Source organism: Mya arenaria, chromosome 12 (genome assembly GCF_026914265.1).
Source record: "Mya arenaria isolate MELC-2E11 chromosome 12, ASM2691426v1".
Taxonomy (NCBI): Eukaryota; Metazoa; Mollusca; class Bivalvia; order Myida; family Myidae; genus Mya; species Mya arenaria.
This window is the reverse complement of record NC_069133.1, coordinates 20969804-20985461: the sequence shown is the minus strand read 5'-3', so window position 1 is coordinate 20985461 and position 15658 is coordinate 20969804. Positions and strand designations below refer to the sequence as shown.

Below are 15658 nucleotides of genomic sequence, written 5' to 3'. Positions count from 1 at the left end.
AATAAAATGAACCATATTAGTTCAAATTATACAGATATTCTTACCCAAATTAGGGGCAAAAAGTATTTAAATCATATTGAAATGTCTAAATTGATGTCTAACTTTGTAATTTCATTTGTAATTGATATTAAATGTGGCATGTTTTTTTCTTCAAATTTTTGTAAAAACTCCCATTTTAAAATAATGGCCTGATTTTTGTTTCATTTTTGACTTTACATGCTATTTGCTGTTTTTATGGTATGACATTGATAAAAAAGTTCTGCCTAAACATTTATTCATGACCCTATTGTTCTCAGGTATTCCAAAACCTAATGGCCATGTTTGCGGCCCAGGAGGTGGACACGAGAAGATTTGTGTATGCCCGCTCGTTGAACCTTCCCGGCACAAGGCAGTCACCATACATGCTTATTGCTACCAAGCTGGATACCCCTGGGAGGAGTTTTACTCCTACAGACTTCTTGAACGTATCAACCCCTTCACCTGGACAGTTCGAGAACCAGCCTGGTGAATCAGGGACTGGTACACAGGATGGGAAAGGGAAAAGTGATGGAAATGAAGACAGAAGCTTTAAAGCAGTAGTGGCCAAAATAGAGGCAAGATGCAATAGAAAATTGAAGTATTTTAACACCCTGTTTTAAGGTTTCTGATACACATATAGGTGAATTTTGGATGCTTTTTGACCCATATTATTTTAGTAACATTTAGATAGTAGAAGAATTTTGTGTGCAAATAAAAAATGTCTTTTTTTACTGAAAAAAGTCTTTAAAAAAAAAGTTTGTTAACACATTCTTTTACTGAAAAGATTTCATTTATGTCTTATTTTAGTTGAAATGAGAGCAATATTAAAAAACAATTTATTGGTCATTATTTTATATTATTAGTATTTTAATCAGCCAGAAATGCCTCTAAAATGGTACCAACTTGTTAACATTGATCAATTAATGGGAAATGTGTTCCGTCATTCATGTTGGAGGCGTGATAGAGAGATTATATATATATATATATATATGTATATATATATATATATATATATATATATATATATATATATATATATATATATATATATATATATATATATATATATGTAGATCTTATAAAATTTAATTTGAGGTAGAATGTTGTATAAATGTTACAGCATGCTGGAGAGGTGTTAGACTGGGGTAAAATGGCGTGCATATATATCGACCAGTGTCAGCATTCCTCCCCGATGGACTCCCGCCTGTTACACGAGTTTCAGAAGGCGTTCCTGCGGTCATCCCTGTCTGTGATTGGTCACACTTGGGATGACTTCTATCGACAAGTTATCCAGATAAACAAAAACAGTATGGAACATTTTTTTCTGTGTTGAAATATTTTTATAAAATCTCTTTGTTCTTGTAAATAAGTTCTGTAGGCAAGCAGTTGAAATATTTAAGTCATTTATTGGCACTTATGTGTTCTAAAGAAAAAACAAATGACTATTATCTTGTTGTCCTCGTTAATAATGTTTTAAGATTCCTCATTAATACTCAACTAAAAGGAAAGTTACAACTGAAATGAAGATTTGCCAATTGCCATTATTCATAATCATTGTCCCAGACACTTAAAGCGACACTCTTATTCAAAATCCATACATACACAAGTCATGTATATAACATAAATTTTGAGTGATATAACTACTTACCAAATAATGCATTTATGGAAAATATTAATTATTGATAATAAGATTGTAACTGTGTATTTAATAGCTGAAAATGCAAAATTATTCAAGTGCTAGTGAGTGCTAAAAGATTAACTGTGGTCTACTATCATTTCATTAGGTAGAAATACCATGTTTTCAGCATCTTTCTTTCAAATTTAATTCAGTATCCTTCATAAGAACCATAGTTTTCGATATATTTATTCTTTTTGATGTAAAAACAATCGTATTAATTGTGGTACCGTAAATCTTATTCGGGAGAGAGAGTGTATCTTTAATCTATCTTTTACAGAGTTGTGTGAGGACCCCAACCTTGAGGTTGACGTGGGAGGGCTGAGTTCACTAGGCCGTAAGTTGTTCTGTGAGGCATACAGGGCCCAGGAGTGGAATCAGGCATTCTGGGTTCTCCTGGTGTGTCAGAATAGGGGCTGCTCTTTCCTGGGACCTACCCCCGCTTGGAGTCTCAAGCCAAGAACCAGGAATGGAGGGAGTGGGGCCCCTGCCGAAGAACGTGTTGGTCTGGAGCAGGGCAATATCTGTCTAATGGCTCTTGCCATAGATTGCTGTCTGAAGGCGGATAATCCTAAATTAGCATCTCGACTAGTCAATGGTAACAATACTAAATCTCTGATACCGGAATACTGAAAATATTGGGACCATCTAATCATCAAGCATTATAATGCCAAAGTTTTGTATGATCATAAATTTCGTTTGAATAGCATGTGTAAAAAAAAACCTGTTAATCTAGGTATTAGGCCATACCAAATAAATGTTTAGTTCCTCGGATTTTTGCCAAAATTTTTTGGAGAGAGCGAAAAAAAAAAAAAAAAAATTGTCAGTTTTCATAAAAACCGAAGCGAGTGAAGAGCGAAAAATATATTTTCCTTATATTCAATATAAATAAGAAAGATTGTTCAAAATAATTGCCCTTAAACCCATTTTAATGCCATCTTGAACTGAACCTCTAATGGACGTTGGGAAAATGTCGAAATACATACTATTTACGAGGGCTGATCCAGAATTACGTGGACTTCTTACATATTTTCTATATTTTTCGTCTAAATCATTTAAAAATTCATAAATATATAATTCAAAGTGTTCTGCACAGACAAAAAAAAACTAAGGTCTGTAAATTAAATGTATATTGAAAAATTACAGCTTTCAAAATAATGGGAACGCACAGTCGGCGCACGGTCTAAAATTTACGTTTACAACCTTTTTTATCTTTCTATCTCAACATGTTTATCTTCCACGTTTGTCTAGGAAATTCCGCCAATTTACATTACATATAACGCTGACGTCAAACGAACATACTGTTACAAATTTCTGACGTCATTTCCGTTTAAAAGTCGTTTTTTTTATCTGATTACAAGCACAGTCTTGGATAAAATATGGCGTCATCAGACTTTGTAGAAGCGCGAGCAGTGATAGTTTTGCGTTGGATTGGGAAAACACTGACACAGACAATGAAAATGATGACCGAGGCGAAAATGAAACAGCCCATGTGCCGTTTAATCTTCAACTGGCACCAACGCTATAGGGAAGGGCGAGATTCCTTAGATGACAATAAGGGAAGAGGACGGAAGAAAACGAGGGATACGACGTTAATGATGTCGGTGAAAAACATCATCGAAGGAGATCGCAGCTTGACTGTCCGTGAGGTAGCAAGCACTGTCGGGGCCGGGTACGGAAGTGTCCAAAGGATTTTAACGGACGATTTAGGCATGAGAAAAGTTTGTGCGAGATGGGTCCCTCGATTGTTACGTGAGGACAAGAGAGAAAACCGTGTGCGTGACTCAAAGGCATTTCTGCGAAGATATGCATGGGAAGGTGAACAATTTATGAACCGGATCATTACTACCGATGAAACCTGGTTATGGTTTGACGATCTGGAGACAAAGCAACAATCCTCTGTTTGGAAGAGAGCCTCTTCACCACCTCTGGAAAAAGCCAGAGTAAACAAGTCTGGAGCCAAGTACATGTTCGTCATGTTCATGGATTGACAGGGAATGCTTCTCAGCCACGTTGTACCAAAGGGTCAACCGGTCAATGCAGAATACTTTGCGAAGGTATCATTATCATTATTATTATTATTATTATTATTATTATTATTATTATTATTATTATCACTATTATTAGTTGCAATTAAAATTGAAATGATATGATGCAAAAACGCAATCGTTTTTATTATGTTATTTCTTTATAATCTAAAGGTTATTCGCAGAGAACTGGCACTTGCGATCGCAAAAAAAGAGGCCAGGGGTAAACTTTAATCAGTTTTTACTGCACATGGACAATGCCCCAGCACACACTGCTGCATCCAACTGTCTTGAGCTCAGCCTCTTAGACCTGGAGACCGTCGCGCATCCGCCATACTCGCCAGATCTTGCACCATTGGATTTTGCGGTATTTCCAGAAATAAAGAGGCAGCTTAGAGGACATCGTTTTCATACTTTGAAAAAATGTGACGCTGTATGAGCGCAACGTCATTGACGTTATTGGACTGTGCCGGTCGGGTTCAATCATATGTTGTAAATGTATTGTAATTCAGCGAAAATTGTATGTATTGTTCTTAAAATTTTAGGAAGTATACCTGATATGTTGTATGTATTGTATATGAATTTTCTATGTTCTATGTGCTACGATAATTTAACTATTAAAAATGTCCACGTAATTCTGGATCAACCCTCGTATTCATTCGTGTTTAGTACAAACATTATATGGATAAATCTAATTTCTTTTATAATTTATACATACTTTAATATGACGATCATTCATAATAATAAATAACCCTGCTTTTAGTAAAAAGTTTGAAACGACATATATAAATCTACCTGAATCAGTTTAACATCATATGCAACTGTATTTAGACATAACTGATTTTGGATTTGTAAAAAATGATCACTTACACAGGCATCATCAAACATCAGACTCCATATAACATAGACTAAATTTTGTTTTTATTATCACAGGAAATGCAAAATTTAAACAAAAAGAACAAGGGTATTTTTCAGATTACTTTTTTTGGTTGTTTAGATGTTTTTATGCACCAGCCAATTGTATAAATTATGCGCCCCCTAAGTCCGGAATAGCAGGGACTTTGACTTCAAAGCCTGGGTAAAATACCCGACCTGCAGGGACACACTGCTGGTAAAATCCCTGCCAAATGGCCCCACAACCCCGAATAACTATGTGAGGCCAATTCCCGACTATTTTCAATATGAAGACAAAACCACATTCACTAGGCACTGCGGGACCACCTGAAAGGTAAAAACACAGCCCATTGCCTCTGCTGTCCCCGGTATACCCCTGGAACAAGGGCGAGGGGTGGGCGGGGCAGTGGTTACAATTGACAAGTGCATTACAATCCCGGATTATGCTGCAAATAAAAACAAAACATAAAGTGATAAACTTAGGCTTACTTATGTTGAGGTATATCCAGACCAGTGTTTATATCGCTATTTGTGAAAAGATACTTGTTCAAAACTGTTGTTTTGTCAGAATTTGATAAAAAATGAGCTTGATACATCAATTTGGACCAAACAATGACTCATGTTTCAGTTAAGTTGACCTGTCATCTTCAGCAACGTTGTAATGAGGTAAAATTTTGGTCCCTTGTATTATGATTTTAATAAAATAGTACTAAGTTGATCATTCCGATTTCCATTCAAAACGAGTCACTAATTACGCAATATAATTGCTACCAGTCTCAGATACACATGCTTTATTGCATAATGATTGCTTAAGATAATGATCCTTTAGTGCATGAGACAATTAACAATGACATCAGGCATGCTCAAAACATATTTATTGTCAAAAATAAGATTTAATTTCCAAACTTCGAGGCACATTGTTTATACCAGTAGCCGCCATTTTGATTGAATTGATTGAAACCCATGCTAAACCGATCGATATACAGTATAAAAACACTACGCATCGGTAACTTCCCTTTACAAAAACATGAAACTTAGCGTAGAAAAATTATACTTGATTATTTTAAGCCTTTTAATAAATTATTACCTGAAAAAAATCTGCTTGGCGATCAAAATGGAGGTGCGGGCGCACAAAACAAAAAAAATTTTACATATTCAAAAAAAGGAGCGGTAAATCCGTGGAACGAAATATCAATTTGGTGTGGCCTAAGCTTTTAGAAAATATTCTATTCGAATCCGGTTTCAAAATAAATCTTATTACAACCAATCATAAAGGACAGGAAAAATCCACTACCAAAAACTACTGATGATAAGATGGTCTTTATATATAAAGGTAATGCATTGTTTTATAAAAATGCAGGAAAAATTCTGATCATAGGACTTCAGTCCTACTGTGCTTTTTCTCTCATTTGTTCTGTTTTATCAAGATTTCTTGTAGCAGATTTGACATAGCAAAGATATTAAACAGTACGGTGCTGCTGCTGTTGAAAATCTGTCATTGGTATGAAACTGCTCTCAGGGTTCTTGTTAAAATAACCTGGTCTATATTGAATATTTCTGTACTTTACAGCTACCTCAAGGTCTATATTGAATATTTCTGACCTTTACAGTTACCTCAAGGTCTATTTTGAGTATTTTCTGTACGTTACAGCTACCTCAAGGTCTATGTTGAATATTTCTTAATTGTTCTGTCCTTTACAGAAACAGCAATCAAGGATTACCCTAGTGAGGCCAGGGCAGAGATAGTTTCACAGTTCACCAGTCTTCTACAACAGCTGTGTGCCTGCTCCTTGCTTCAGGAGGCCTTCCATGTGCTCAAAACTGCAACGAGCCTCATGTTTCAAGCAGGTATTACTGGGATACAAGTTGGCATCACTTTTTCCTCACTCTTACTAAAATATGTTTTGATCTGAGAAAAAACAAAGAATGCGAATGAATGCATGCTGTTAATCTTTGATCAACTGTGCTATCATTTTAATAAAGAAAAAACTGATATATTTTTTTTACATTGACAGGAAGTGAAATGGTGCATTCAGATGAATTTGGTAAGTGACCTGTTTCCTGTTATAGATGATAGATTCTTTGTTAGATACAAGTGCCAGATATACTCATTGTAAACAAAGTTAATATAAAACAAGCAATATTTTCAATCAATTTTACAAATTTGTCAAGTTATATAAATCTGCATACCCATGACTGTGATCTGAAATCATATGTCTACCCATATCAACAGTATTAGAAGTGCACAATATAGGTTTATGAAACTTTTTTTATTTTTTTAATGCCTCATGTTCAACTCATTTGACTTTAATGATAAAAAACAAACAAAAAAAACAAAAAAAAACCATAAAAAATCCCCAATTAAAAACAGCAAGAATATAGCTAATATTTATATCTGTGCCTAAATGGTATGCATTTTTTCTGTTTAAAAGCTGCACTCTCACAGATATACCATTTTTACACTTTTTTTTTTTGTCTTGGAAAGAGCAATTTTTTGCGTAAATATCAGCAAACCAGTGATATAAGATTGCTGACAAAAAATCAGATGGTAGATGTCAGCACTCTTATATAACTGGTTCTCATGGATGTTCGCATAAATTGGCTCGTTCCAAGACAAAAAATAAAAAAGTTGTCAAAACGTTCAATCTGTGAGAGTGCAGCTTTAATCATAATCATTGATTTGCAAAATTCTGTTCAAATTACTTAATTTCAACCAAGTATAAAAAAGTTGTTGCCTTCATAAAAGCTGGTTCTGTCCCTTCAAGCAGCGCCACCTAAATTTGATATTACAGATGTGTCTGAGACTGGCGGGGACCTGTTGCTCTGTTGTCTACGGCAAGAGCAGATCGACCTCGCCCTCAAGGTATATCACCTGCTTCGTGGCCTTCAGGTGCCCGCCCGTATTCATGACGACGTGAACCGCTCAGTCCTCAACGCTCTTGCACGCATGGGAAAGCCAGACATGGCACGGGAAGTCTACCACCAGCTGCAGGATACCATTCTGTTTAAGGAGCAGAGTCTCAAGTCCCCAAGGTGAGGTTAATGAATTGGTTTGTTGACCTTTGTCATAATATTCAGGCGCATACATGTAGCTGACTGTATGCAAATACACAGTTGAGTAATGAAATTTTGACAGGTCGAAGGTTTTGGCATACCAAAAACCCTGAATATGAAAATTTAGATTAGGGGTGTAGGGGTGTACGTTTTTGTGTGTGTGTTTTTAAGCACATGAAACTTTGTGACAATGTTACTACATACAAAATTCGCCTGTGTAGGAAGGCCTGTTACTCTATTTTACATAATTGTCAAGTTGTTCTCCTTGATAGTTTGAAAAAGACATGCAAAATTGAAAAAGACAGGAAAATTTAAATTTTGACCTTTACTTAATGACCAACCAAGATATTTGCCTGGAACTTGATACGTATGTTACCTGTGGCAACCCATTACTATGTTTTTTATACTTGGCAAATGATGGCCCTTAAAAGGTTGAAAAGGTTATGTAATATTAGGGATGGCAACGAGTAGTAAAATTAATACTCGAGTACTCGGACGATTGTTTGATCGAGTTCTTGGGTACTCGATTACTCGGAAAAATTGAAAAAGTGTTCGCAAAGACAAGATTGTGTATACATGTATCGTTAATGACGTATATTGTGCGTTGGTCGTATTATTGGTCATTTTCACCTTTAAAGTAAACTTTCATTACGTATTTTAACAAAAAAAATGATATAAACAGAAAACAAATGTTGTTTCAGGCTTTTAATTTGTCTTATTCATTTTATTTTATACAAGTATGCACTGCAGAAATGAACAACAATCAGAATTACAATGAACGAAAATTGATAGCATATATAAAAATAGTGAACGAAATTCAATACGAAGTTCAGTTGTTTAGTTGTTTACTCTACAATTATTTTTGTTTAAATGATAGTTTTTCGTACTGTGTAATTGTTGTTTACCTCATTAATCTTGATTTAAAATATCAACCAATCAATTGTGATAATCATTGCAAAAATAGTTAAAATACACCCATTAAAAAATCAATTCTCGTAACGGTCGATACTCTTTAGTTCGTTAGCGTCCATTGTTTGGTGAAAGGTCTCTAATTGGTATACAATAGAATTGTGTAGGTGAAAGTACCGCTATCAAAACTTCGCTAATTGACATCAGTGCTAATTTGAAATAGGGGTCCTTTGTTGACAGTTTGCAACTATCACAACAACTGTCAACTAATTGATTGAGGTCAATTGTGTACACAGCAGGGATTAGAGGGACCGTAAATTGTCCTCTTGGCAACTAACCAGATCTGATATTTTGTCTGTAAATCGTGTATTTGGTGATTTTTATAGATTTAAAAAAAAAAATCCGAGTACTCGAGTAGTGTTTTGGTACTCGAGTACTCGGACGTTCGATCGAGTACTCGGGTACTCGTTGCCATCCCTATGTAATATGTTTAACGTGGCCTGAACTTTATACCATTCAAGAATTTCACATGAAACTTTGTGCAAATGTTCCTAATGACAAAATATGAGTGTAGGATGATATCCCCCCCGGATGATTGCCCCCCCAGACATTAGCCCCTAGGACCATATCCCCCCCAGATGATAGCCCTCCCAGACAATAGCCCCCCCAGACAATAGCCCCCCCCCCCCCCCTGCATATATATAAATTACTTTACATATAAAACATCTTCAAAAGAAATAAAACATATAATGTCATTATCGCATTAAGGATTATCACCCTTTAAAATAATTAAAGGTCAATGCAAATGATAATTAAAGGTGAAAACTTACTGATCAAAGATTATTAAATAAGTGCTTAGTCAACAAATAACAGAGAAAACAATTAACTTTTAAAATAATAAATGTTTCATTGTAAAATCACATGCTTTTTCCGTTTATTTTTCACTATTCATGATTTTTATGCCCCCTTTTGAAAAAAGTGGGGTATATTGTTTTGCACATGTCGGTCGGGGTCGGTCTCGGTCGGTCGGTCGTCTGTCTGTCTGTCGGTCGGTTCTGATCGGAAACCATTTGGTTTCCGATCAATAACTTGAGAACGCTTTGACCGAGGGACCTCATACTTGGTATGTGTATTGGTCATCACCAGCAGATGAACCCTATTGATTTTGAGGTCAGTGGGTCAAAGGTCAAGGTCAGTGTGACCTTTACATGAAAAACGGTTTCCGATCAATAACTTGAGAACGCTTTGACCCAGGAACCTCATACTTGGTAGGTGTATTGGTCATGACCAGCAGATGAACCCTATTGATTTTGAGGTCAGTGGGTCAAAGGTCAAGGTCAGTGTGACCTTAACATGAAAAACGGTTTCCGATCAATAACTTGAGAACGCTTTGACCCAGGGACCTCATACTAGGTAGGCTTATTGGTCATGACCAGCAGATGAACCCTATTGATTTTGAGGTCAGTGGGTCAAAGGTCAAGGTCAGTGTGACCTTTACATGAAAAACGGTTTCCGATCAATAACTTGAGAACGCTTTGACCCAGGAACCTCATACTTGGTAGGTGTATTGGTCATGACCAGCAGATGAACCCTATTGATTTTGAGGTCAAAGGTCAAGGTCAGTGTGACCTTAACATGAAAAACGGTTTCCGATCAATAACTTGAGAACGCTTTGACCCAGGGACCTCATACTAGGTAGGCTTATTGGTCATGACCAGCAGATGAACCCTATTGATTTTGAGGTCAGTGGGTCAAAGGTCAAGGTCAGTGTGACTGTAAGCTGAAAAAAGGTTTTCTGATTGTCCATATTTTTTTAATGCATGCACAGATGATTGGGATTGATGTATAAATGTTTGTATAGAAATGATTTTCTTTTATGTTACTATTTTAGTTGGGCATTTATTTGCCTTCTTAAGTTATCATAAGTAAAGTGCATCTTATGCAATTTTGGAGAAAATTTGCCTCAAGCTCCTCTATCCACTAAGTGCCATGTTTGTTTCAAACTAAGATAGATGATCATCAAGGATATATTTTCTTCAGTAAAGTTTTAAAGTAAGAGTATTGTTCTGATATTTGTCTTATATAGTAGACAGTAGAAATTTATATGTCACTAAATGCATGAGTTGAAGTATCAGTTTTCAGTGAACATCTAGTTTAATTATGCCCCCCTTCGAAGCAGAGGGGTTATATAATTGCTTTGCACATGTCGGTCGGTCTGTTGGAAGACCAAAGCTTGTCCGAGTGATAACTCAACAATTCCCGGACCTATGGTCATCAAACTTGACATGAAGATTAGGTATGACCAGTAGATGACCTGCCTCATATGCATCCAATGACAAATCAGCTGTCATTTCAGTCCATGCATATTTCATTCAATTGTCCAAATATTTCTGGCAACTTGGCGCTCAGGGGGCATAATGTTTGACAAACATCTCTTGTTTTTTCATTGATTTATGCCTTTGGGTTGTTTCATTTTATAATAAAAATCATTGTTTTGCAAATTTGCTTAAATAAACTGGTTATAATATGCATTTTAATATTGGGGGGGATATCGTCCGTTTTTTCACTAAGACGGGGGGGGCTATCTTCCGGGAGGGCTATGGTCCTAGGGGCTAATGTCTGGGGGGGCAATCATCCGGGGGGGATATTATCCGTACCTCACAAAATATACATAAATTTGGCTTTTTATACAATCAAGTTATTCCCCTTGAAAAAACAAACAAACTATTGACTAAAAGGAACAGGAAAGAAGAACTCTTGCTTGATATAGATAATGAGATCAGTTTTCAACATCTCAAAATTATTAAAGAAACAGTATACTTTTGAGTGAACATAGTCACTGACATTGGAAACTGGATGCTCGTTACTGAACCAGGATTACCATACATATATTTAATGTTAAATGACTGATGTAAGAGTATATCTTATCATTTATGTAAAAGTTAGATGACATGAAGTACATTTTAATGATAAAGGAAGGGCGGAGTGAACGTAGTGAATAAGTATATTTATAAGAATACTACCTCATTGGCTGACACATTGTCAACCCAAAATCTGACACAGGGAGTGTGTATCAGACGAGTGGCAGTAGGTGGACCTTTAAACACCTGTGGAAGTTGAAATTCTTAATGATTAAAACTAGTTCTTAATGATCTGCAATTTCATTGGCTGACAATGTAGGTTGTATTCTAAGTAAAAATCCTTGTTTTCTTCCTTTCCAGGTGTATAGTTCTCCATCAAAGCAACTCTCGTGAGGAGATAACTCTGATTGTAAACAAGTACCTTTCCACGCTGTACAGGAAATTCTCGGATCATCTTCGTAGTAACAAGCCCCTGTCAAGAGACAAACTCCTCCTGACAGTTACCTTTAACCCAGACACGAGGTTCTGTCCAAATAGGCAGAAGGTAATCATTTATTAGGATTATAAGCTTACAAAACTGATGTATATGTTATTGACATTAGCAGTTTAGCGTAGCATGTCCATAGCTAATACTGAATTGAAGGTAGTGATGAGCTTTAGATTTTTCTGACAAATGAAAATGGATTGATGCAAATTTGAATGTGTTGATGTAATAATGGTTGTATTAAAAGGGCTTTGAAAAATCTGTTGTTAGATTAAAAATATAAAGCAGAATGTTTTCATTTTAGTAGAGTTCATGTGAACCTCTCAGAGTTTTTTTCCAATTTTTAGGGAATCATGTGGCGTGGCCCTTTGCTAGGCGTCTTTTTGGCAAAAAGGGGAATAATACTAGCATGATTTATGTAATGTTCAACTTGTTTCCAAACCTTTTATTCTACAAACATATGGACATATTCATGAATGGCACTTTATTGCTAAATTTCAATGCTAAATAAACAAATATTTCATTTAACGGTGTGTGTTTTTTTCTTGGGCAGGGAAAAATATATATACTTTTCAGGTGGGAATGGGGCCGAAATTCAGCCCCCAAAAGGGCCGAAAAAACCCACTGCTCTTGTATGAAATAAATGCTTTAGGTTAGAAAGAACAAGCTATGACTCCTTTTTTTTAGTTACCATACCTCCCAAGTTACCCAGTCACCCTGAAGGAAGTGCAACAGTTGCTAGGGCGACCAGACCATGTTACACCTCCCTTGACCTCTGAACTTGATGGGGAGCAGCTATTGGTGGAGCCCAGGAGTCTAGAGGAACATCTGCGGGCCTTGCATGATGCATGCGGTGAGTTTGGTATATCATGGTTCGAAAGGAAAAGGTTTTATGTGGAGAAATTCTTCGAAGCTTTGAGCCTTTTTATATTATCTCTGCTTGGCTATAAGTTTGCCCTGCCTCTGCTTGATGTGTGTTTACTTGTCTCAAGTTGACCTTAACATTTTGTCTTTATGGACAATACCTCTGATTGTTCCATGGGCTTGCTTGAAAGAAACTTTTGGCAAGCATAACACTTTTCTGCACATGAAGAAGGGATATGAAACATTTCAATTTTGAGCTCTGTAAATGACAGTTTGTATGGGTTGAAGAGTATTAAAAAAACCTGCAAAAAGATATCAATGTCTTACTATCTAATAATAAGGAACAAAGAGCTTGTTTGAAAATAAATCCTGTCAAATTTCAGGAAACTAAAATTTTAGTAATGTTCTTTTCTAACAAATGTAATGTAAAACTGCGATTGTTCAAACGGGCAGTTTTTCGAGAACTGGGGAATGATCTAGGTTGATGCTTTGTCTTTACCATAATTCCTTCTATTTTCACATGAAATATTCTGATGATGGATCAAAACCTATAGAAATAAAGGACTTTAAGACCATTGCTGGTCCCAAATACACAATTATGCACCAGTCAATTTTAAGAAAAACTTACAAATGGTCAAACACCTGGGCAATCTAGTGAAGGTCCTATTGGTAGGGAGATAACCAGATCAGGTGCATTTATTTACTATAAATTTGTCACACCCAAATGAAAGAAAAACTTACAAATGGTCAAACACCTTGGCAATCTAGTGAAGGTCCTATCACTAGGGGGATAGCTAGATCGGGTCCATTACTATAAAATTGTCACACCCAAATGAAAGAAAACAAGTTACAAATGGACAAACACCTGAGCAATCAAATGAAGGTCCCATTACTGAGGGGATCAGCTTAACCGTATGATATAGATGGTATAATTTAACTGCGCCATCAAGTTCAGTAATTTGTTATTTCATGTTCTCGTCCTCTGGTCACAAGACACTAATAAGCCCTCTCACTTTCTTTACTGGACATATGATACAACAGGTCTGTGAGACAGACAAAATGTTAAACTTAATTCTGACTTTTTTCATAATATGTACTGTGATATTCATATTTTTACTTGGTTAGAAAATGTGTTGTTTTTTTTTTGTAAAAATCATCTATGCTATTTATTCACTGTTTATTTTTTTTATTTTAGATTTTCTTATTTAGTTGACAACAGCCTTTGAACATATGAGTGATCAGTGCCAAAGTAAACAATCTATATGACGACCTCAAACTTTGAAAATACATTGTAAGACATTTCATAACACTGTTATGATAACAGACTAAAATGGTAACATGGGTTGTTCAATACATGGATCACTCTAGGTTTTATTTCGGGCCCCCGTGTCCTCGAGCGATAACAGTTTTACTATGTGATGTGTTGTTTGTATAGATAGATTGATAGATAGATAGATTTATGCATGCATATATATATATGTCATAGTGATAAACCAAATATTACATAAAGTTATTGCACAGACTGTAACATAGAAGTTAGGGATGATGTACCGTATATACTATATTATGAACTCATAAAAATGCTTTGGATACATACATATGTTACTCAAGACTTGATTCAGTGAGACATATATAACACAGGATAACCCATTAAAGTTATTCAACTTATTTCCAAGGAGGTCCTTATGACAATTTTTTTTTGCAAACTTCTAAGATGTTAGCTGTTTGATTGCAAACTTTTAAGATGTTAGCTGTTTAAGTTTGGGTTTTTTATACAAATAATTAACTTACTCTGACTAGTTAAAGCATGATTAAATGTTTGAGATTGAAATTCTATTTACAGTAATAATGCCACAGACTGTAAAAAACATATGACACATCAACATAATATGACAAAAAATCTGAAAACTAATATGCAAGCTTAAAATCTAAATTAATCACAATTAATAAAATATGAAATCTTCCAATTCTGCACACTTCATACCAACAGTGAGATGTGAATTTTCTTCTTTTTTAAAAGTATTATTATTTTTAAAAGTATTCTTATTTTAAAATTCTTTTAACTTTATTGGAAGACTGGCAAAAAGCACTGGCAAAAATATAAATTTCCCGATTAAAATGCTTTGGACTTACATGTATCTGTCTTCCTCAGTAAAAGGCTTATTACTCTGGCTTTAATAATTCTTGAGTTATGCCCCTTGATTGATGGAAGAAAACAGACGAGTGTGTTTTTTGTCTTGTGGCGCTTTAATTTTCTTCTCTGAGCTTTATTTTTCAATGAGTGTGCAATTAACATGACACTGAGCTACTAAATTATAATTTTTCGTAACTGTTTAAGCTGCACTCTCACAGATTGTACATTTTGACAACTTTTTTATTTTTTTGTCTGGGAAAGAGCCAATATTTGCAAAAATCCATGGAAACCAGTTATATAAGTCTGCTGACAAAATAAAGATCACAGATTTTTATATATAAGTTCATAAATTGATGTTTAATGCATGATTTCTTAAACCGTTAGTAATGGTTTAAGTCATTAAACATTAATTTTCGAACGCAAATATGGAAATCTGCGATCTGATCTTTTGTCAGCAATTTTATATCATTGGTTTGCAGATATTAACGCAAAAATTTGCTCTTTCCAAGACAAAAAATAAAAAAAAAGTTGTCAAAATGGTAGTCTGTGAGAGTGCAGCTTTTATACAATGAATAGATTTATTAGTCACATGATTACCTTTGACACACAAATTGATGTGGACTTTCATTCACCATATATTTTTTATTTTTTTTTAATTACCGTAGGCATAATATGTTTGAATGTCATGTCAATTGCAATTTGGCACATGGGCTGATTGTTCAGAATTTTATGAAAGGT

General features: G+C 35.2%; 1 protein-coding gene across 5 annotated transcripts in view; it reads left to right on the top strand.

Moving 5' to 3' along the window:
• LOC128211313 (uncharacterized) overlaps positions 1-15658 on the top strand; it is a 55801-nt gene that overhangs the window by 31035 nt on the left and 9108 nt on the right. For all 5 annotated transcript variants that reach the window (XM_052915969.1, XM_052915970.1, XM_052915968.1 and 2 more), the window contains 8 exons: positions 297-593; positions 1139-1325; positions 1974-2291; positions 6316-6462; positions 6630-6659; positions 7407-7647; positions 11799-11982; positions 12610-12775. In XM_052915969.1, coding sequence (XP_052771929.1) covers positions 297-593; positions 1139-1325; positions 1974-2291; positions 6316-6462; positions 6630-6659; positions 7407-7647; positions 11799-11982; positions 12610-12775 — 1570 coding nt within the window. The remainder of the gene's footprint in view (positions 1-296; positions 594-1138; positions 1326-1973; positions 2292-6315; positions 6463-6629; positions 6660-7406; positions 7648-11798; positions 11983-12609; positions 12776-15658) is intronic.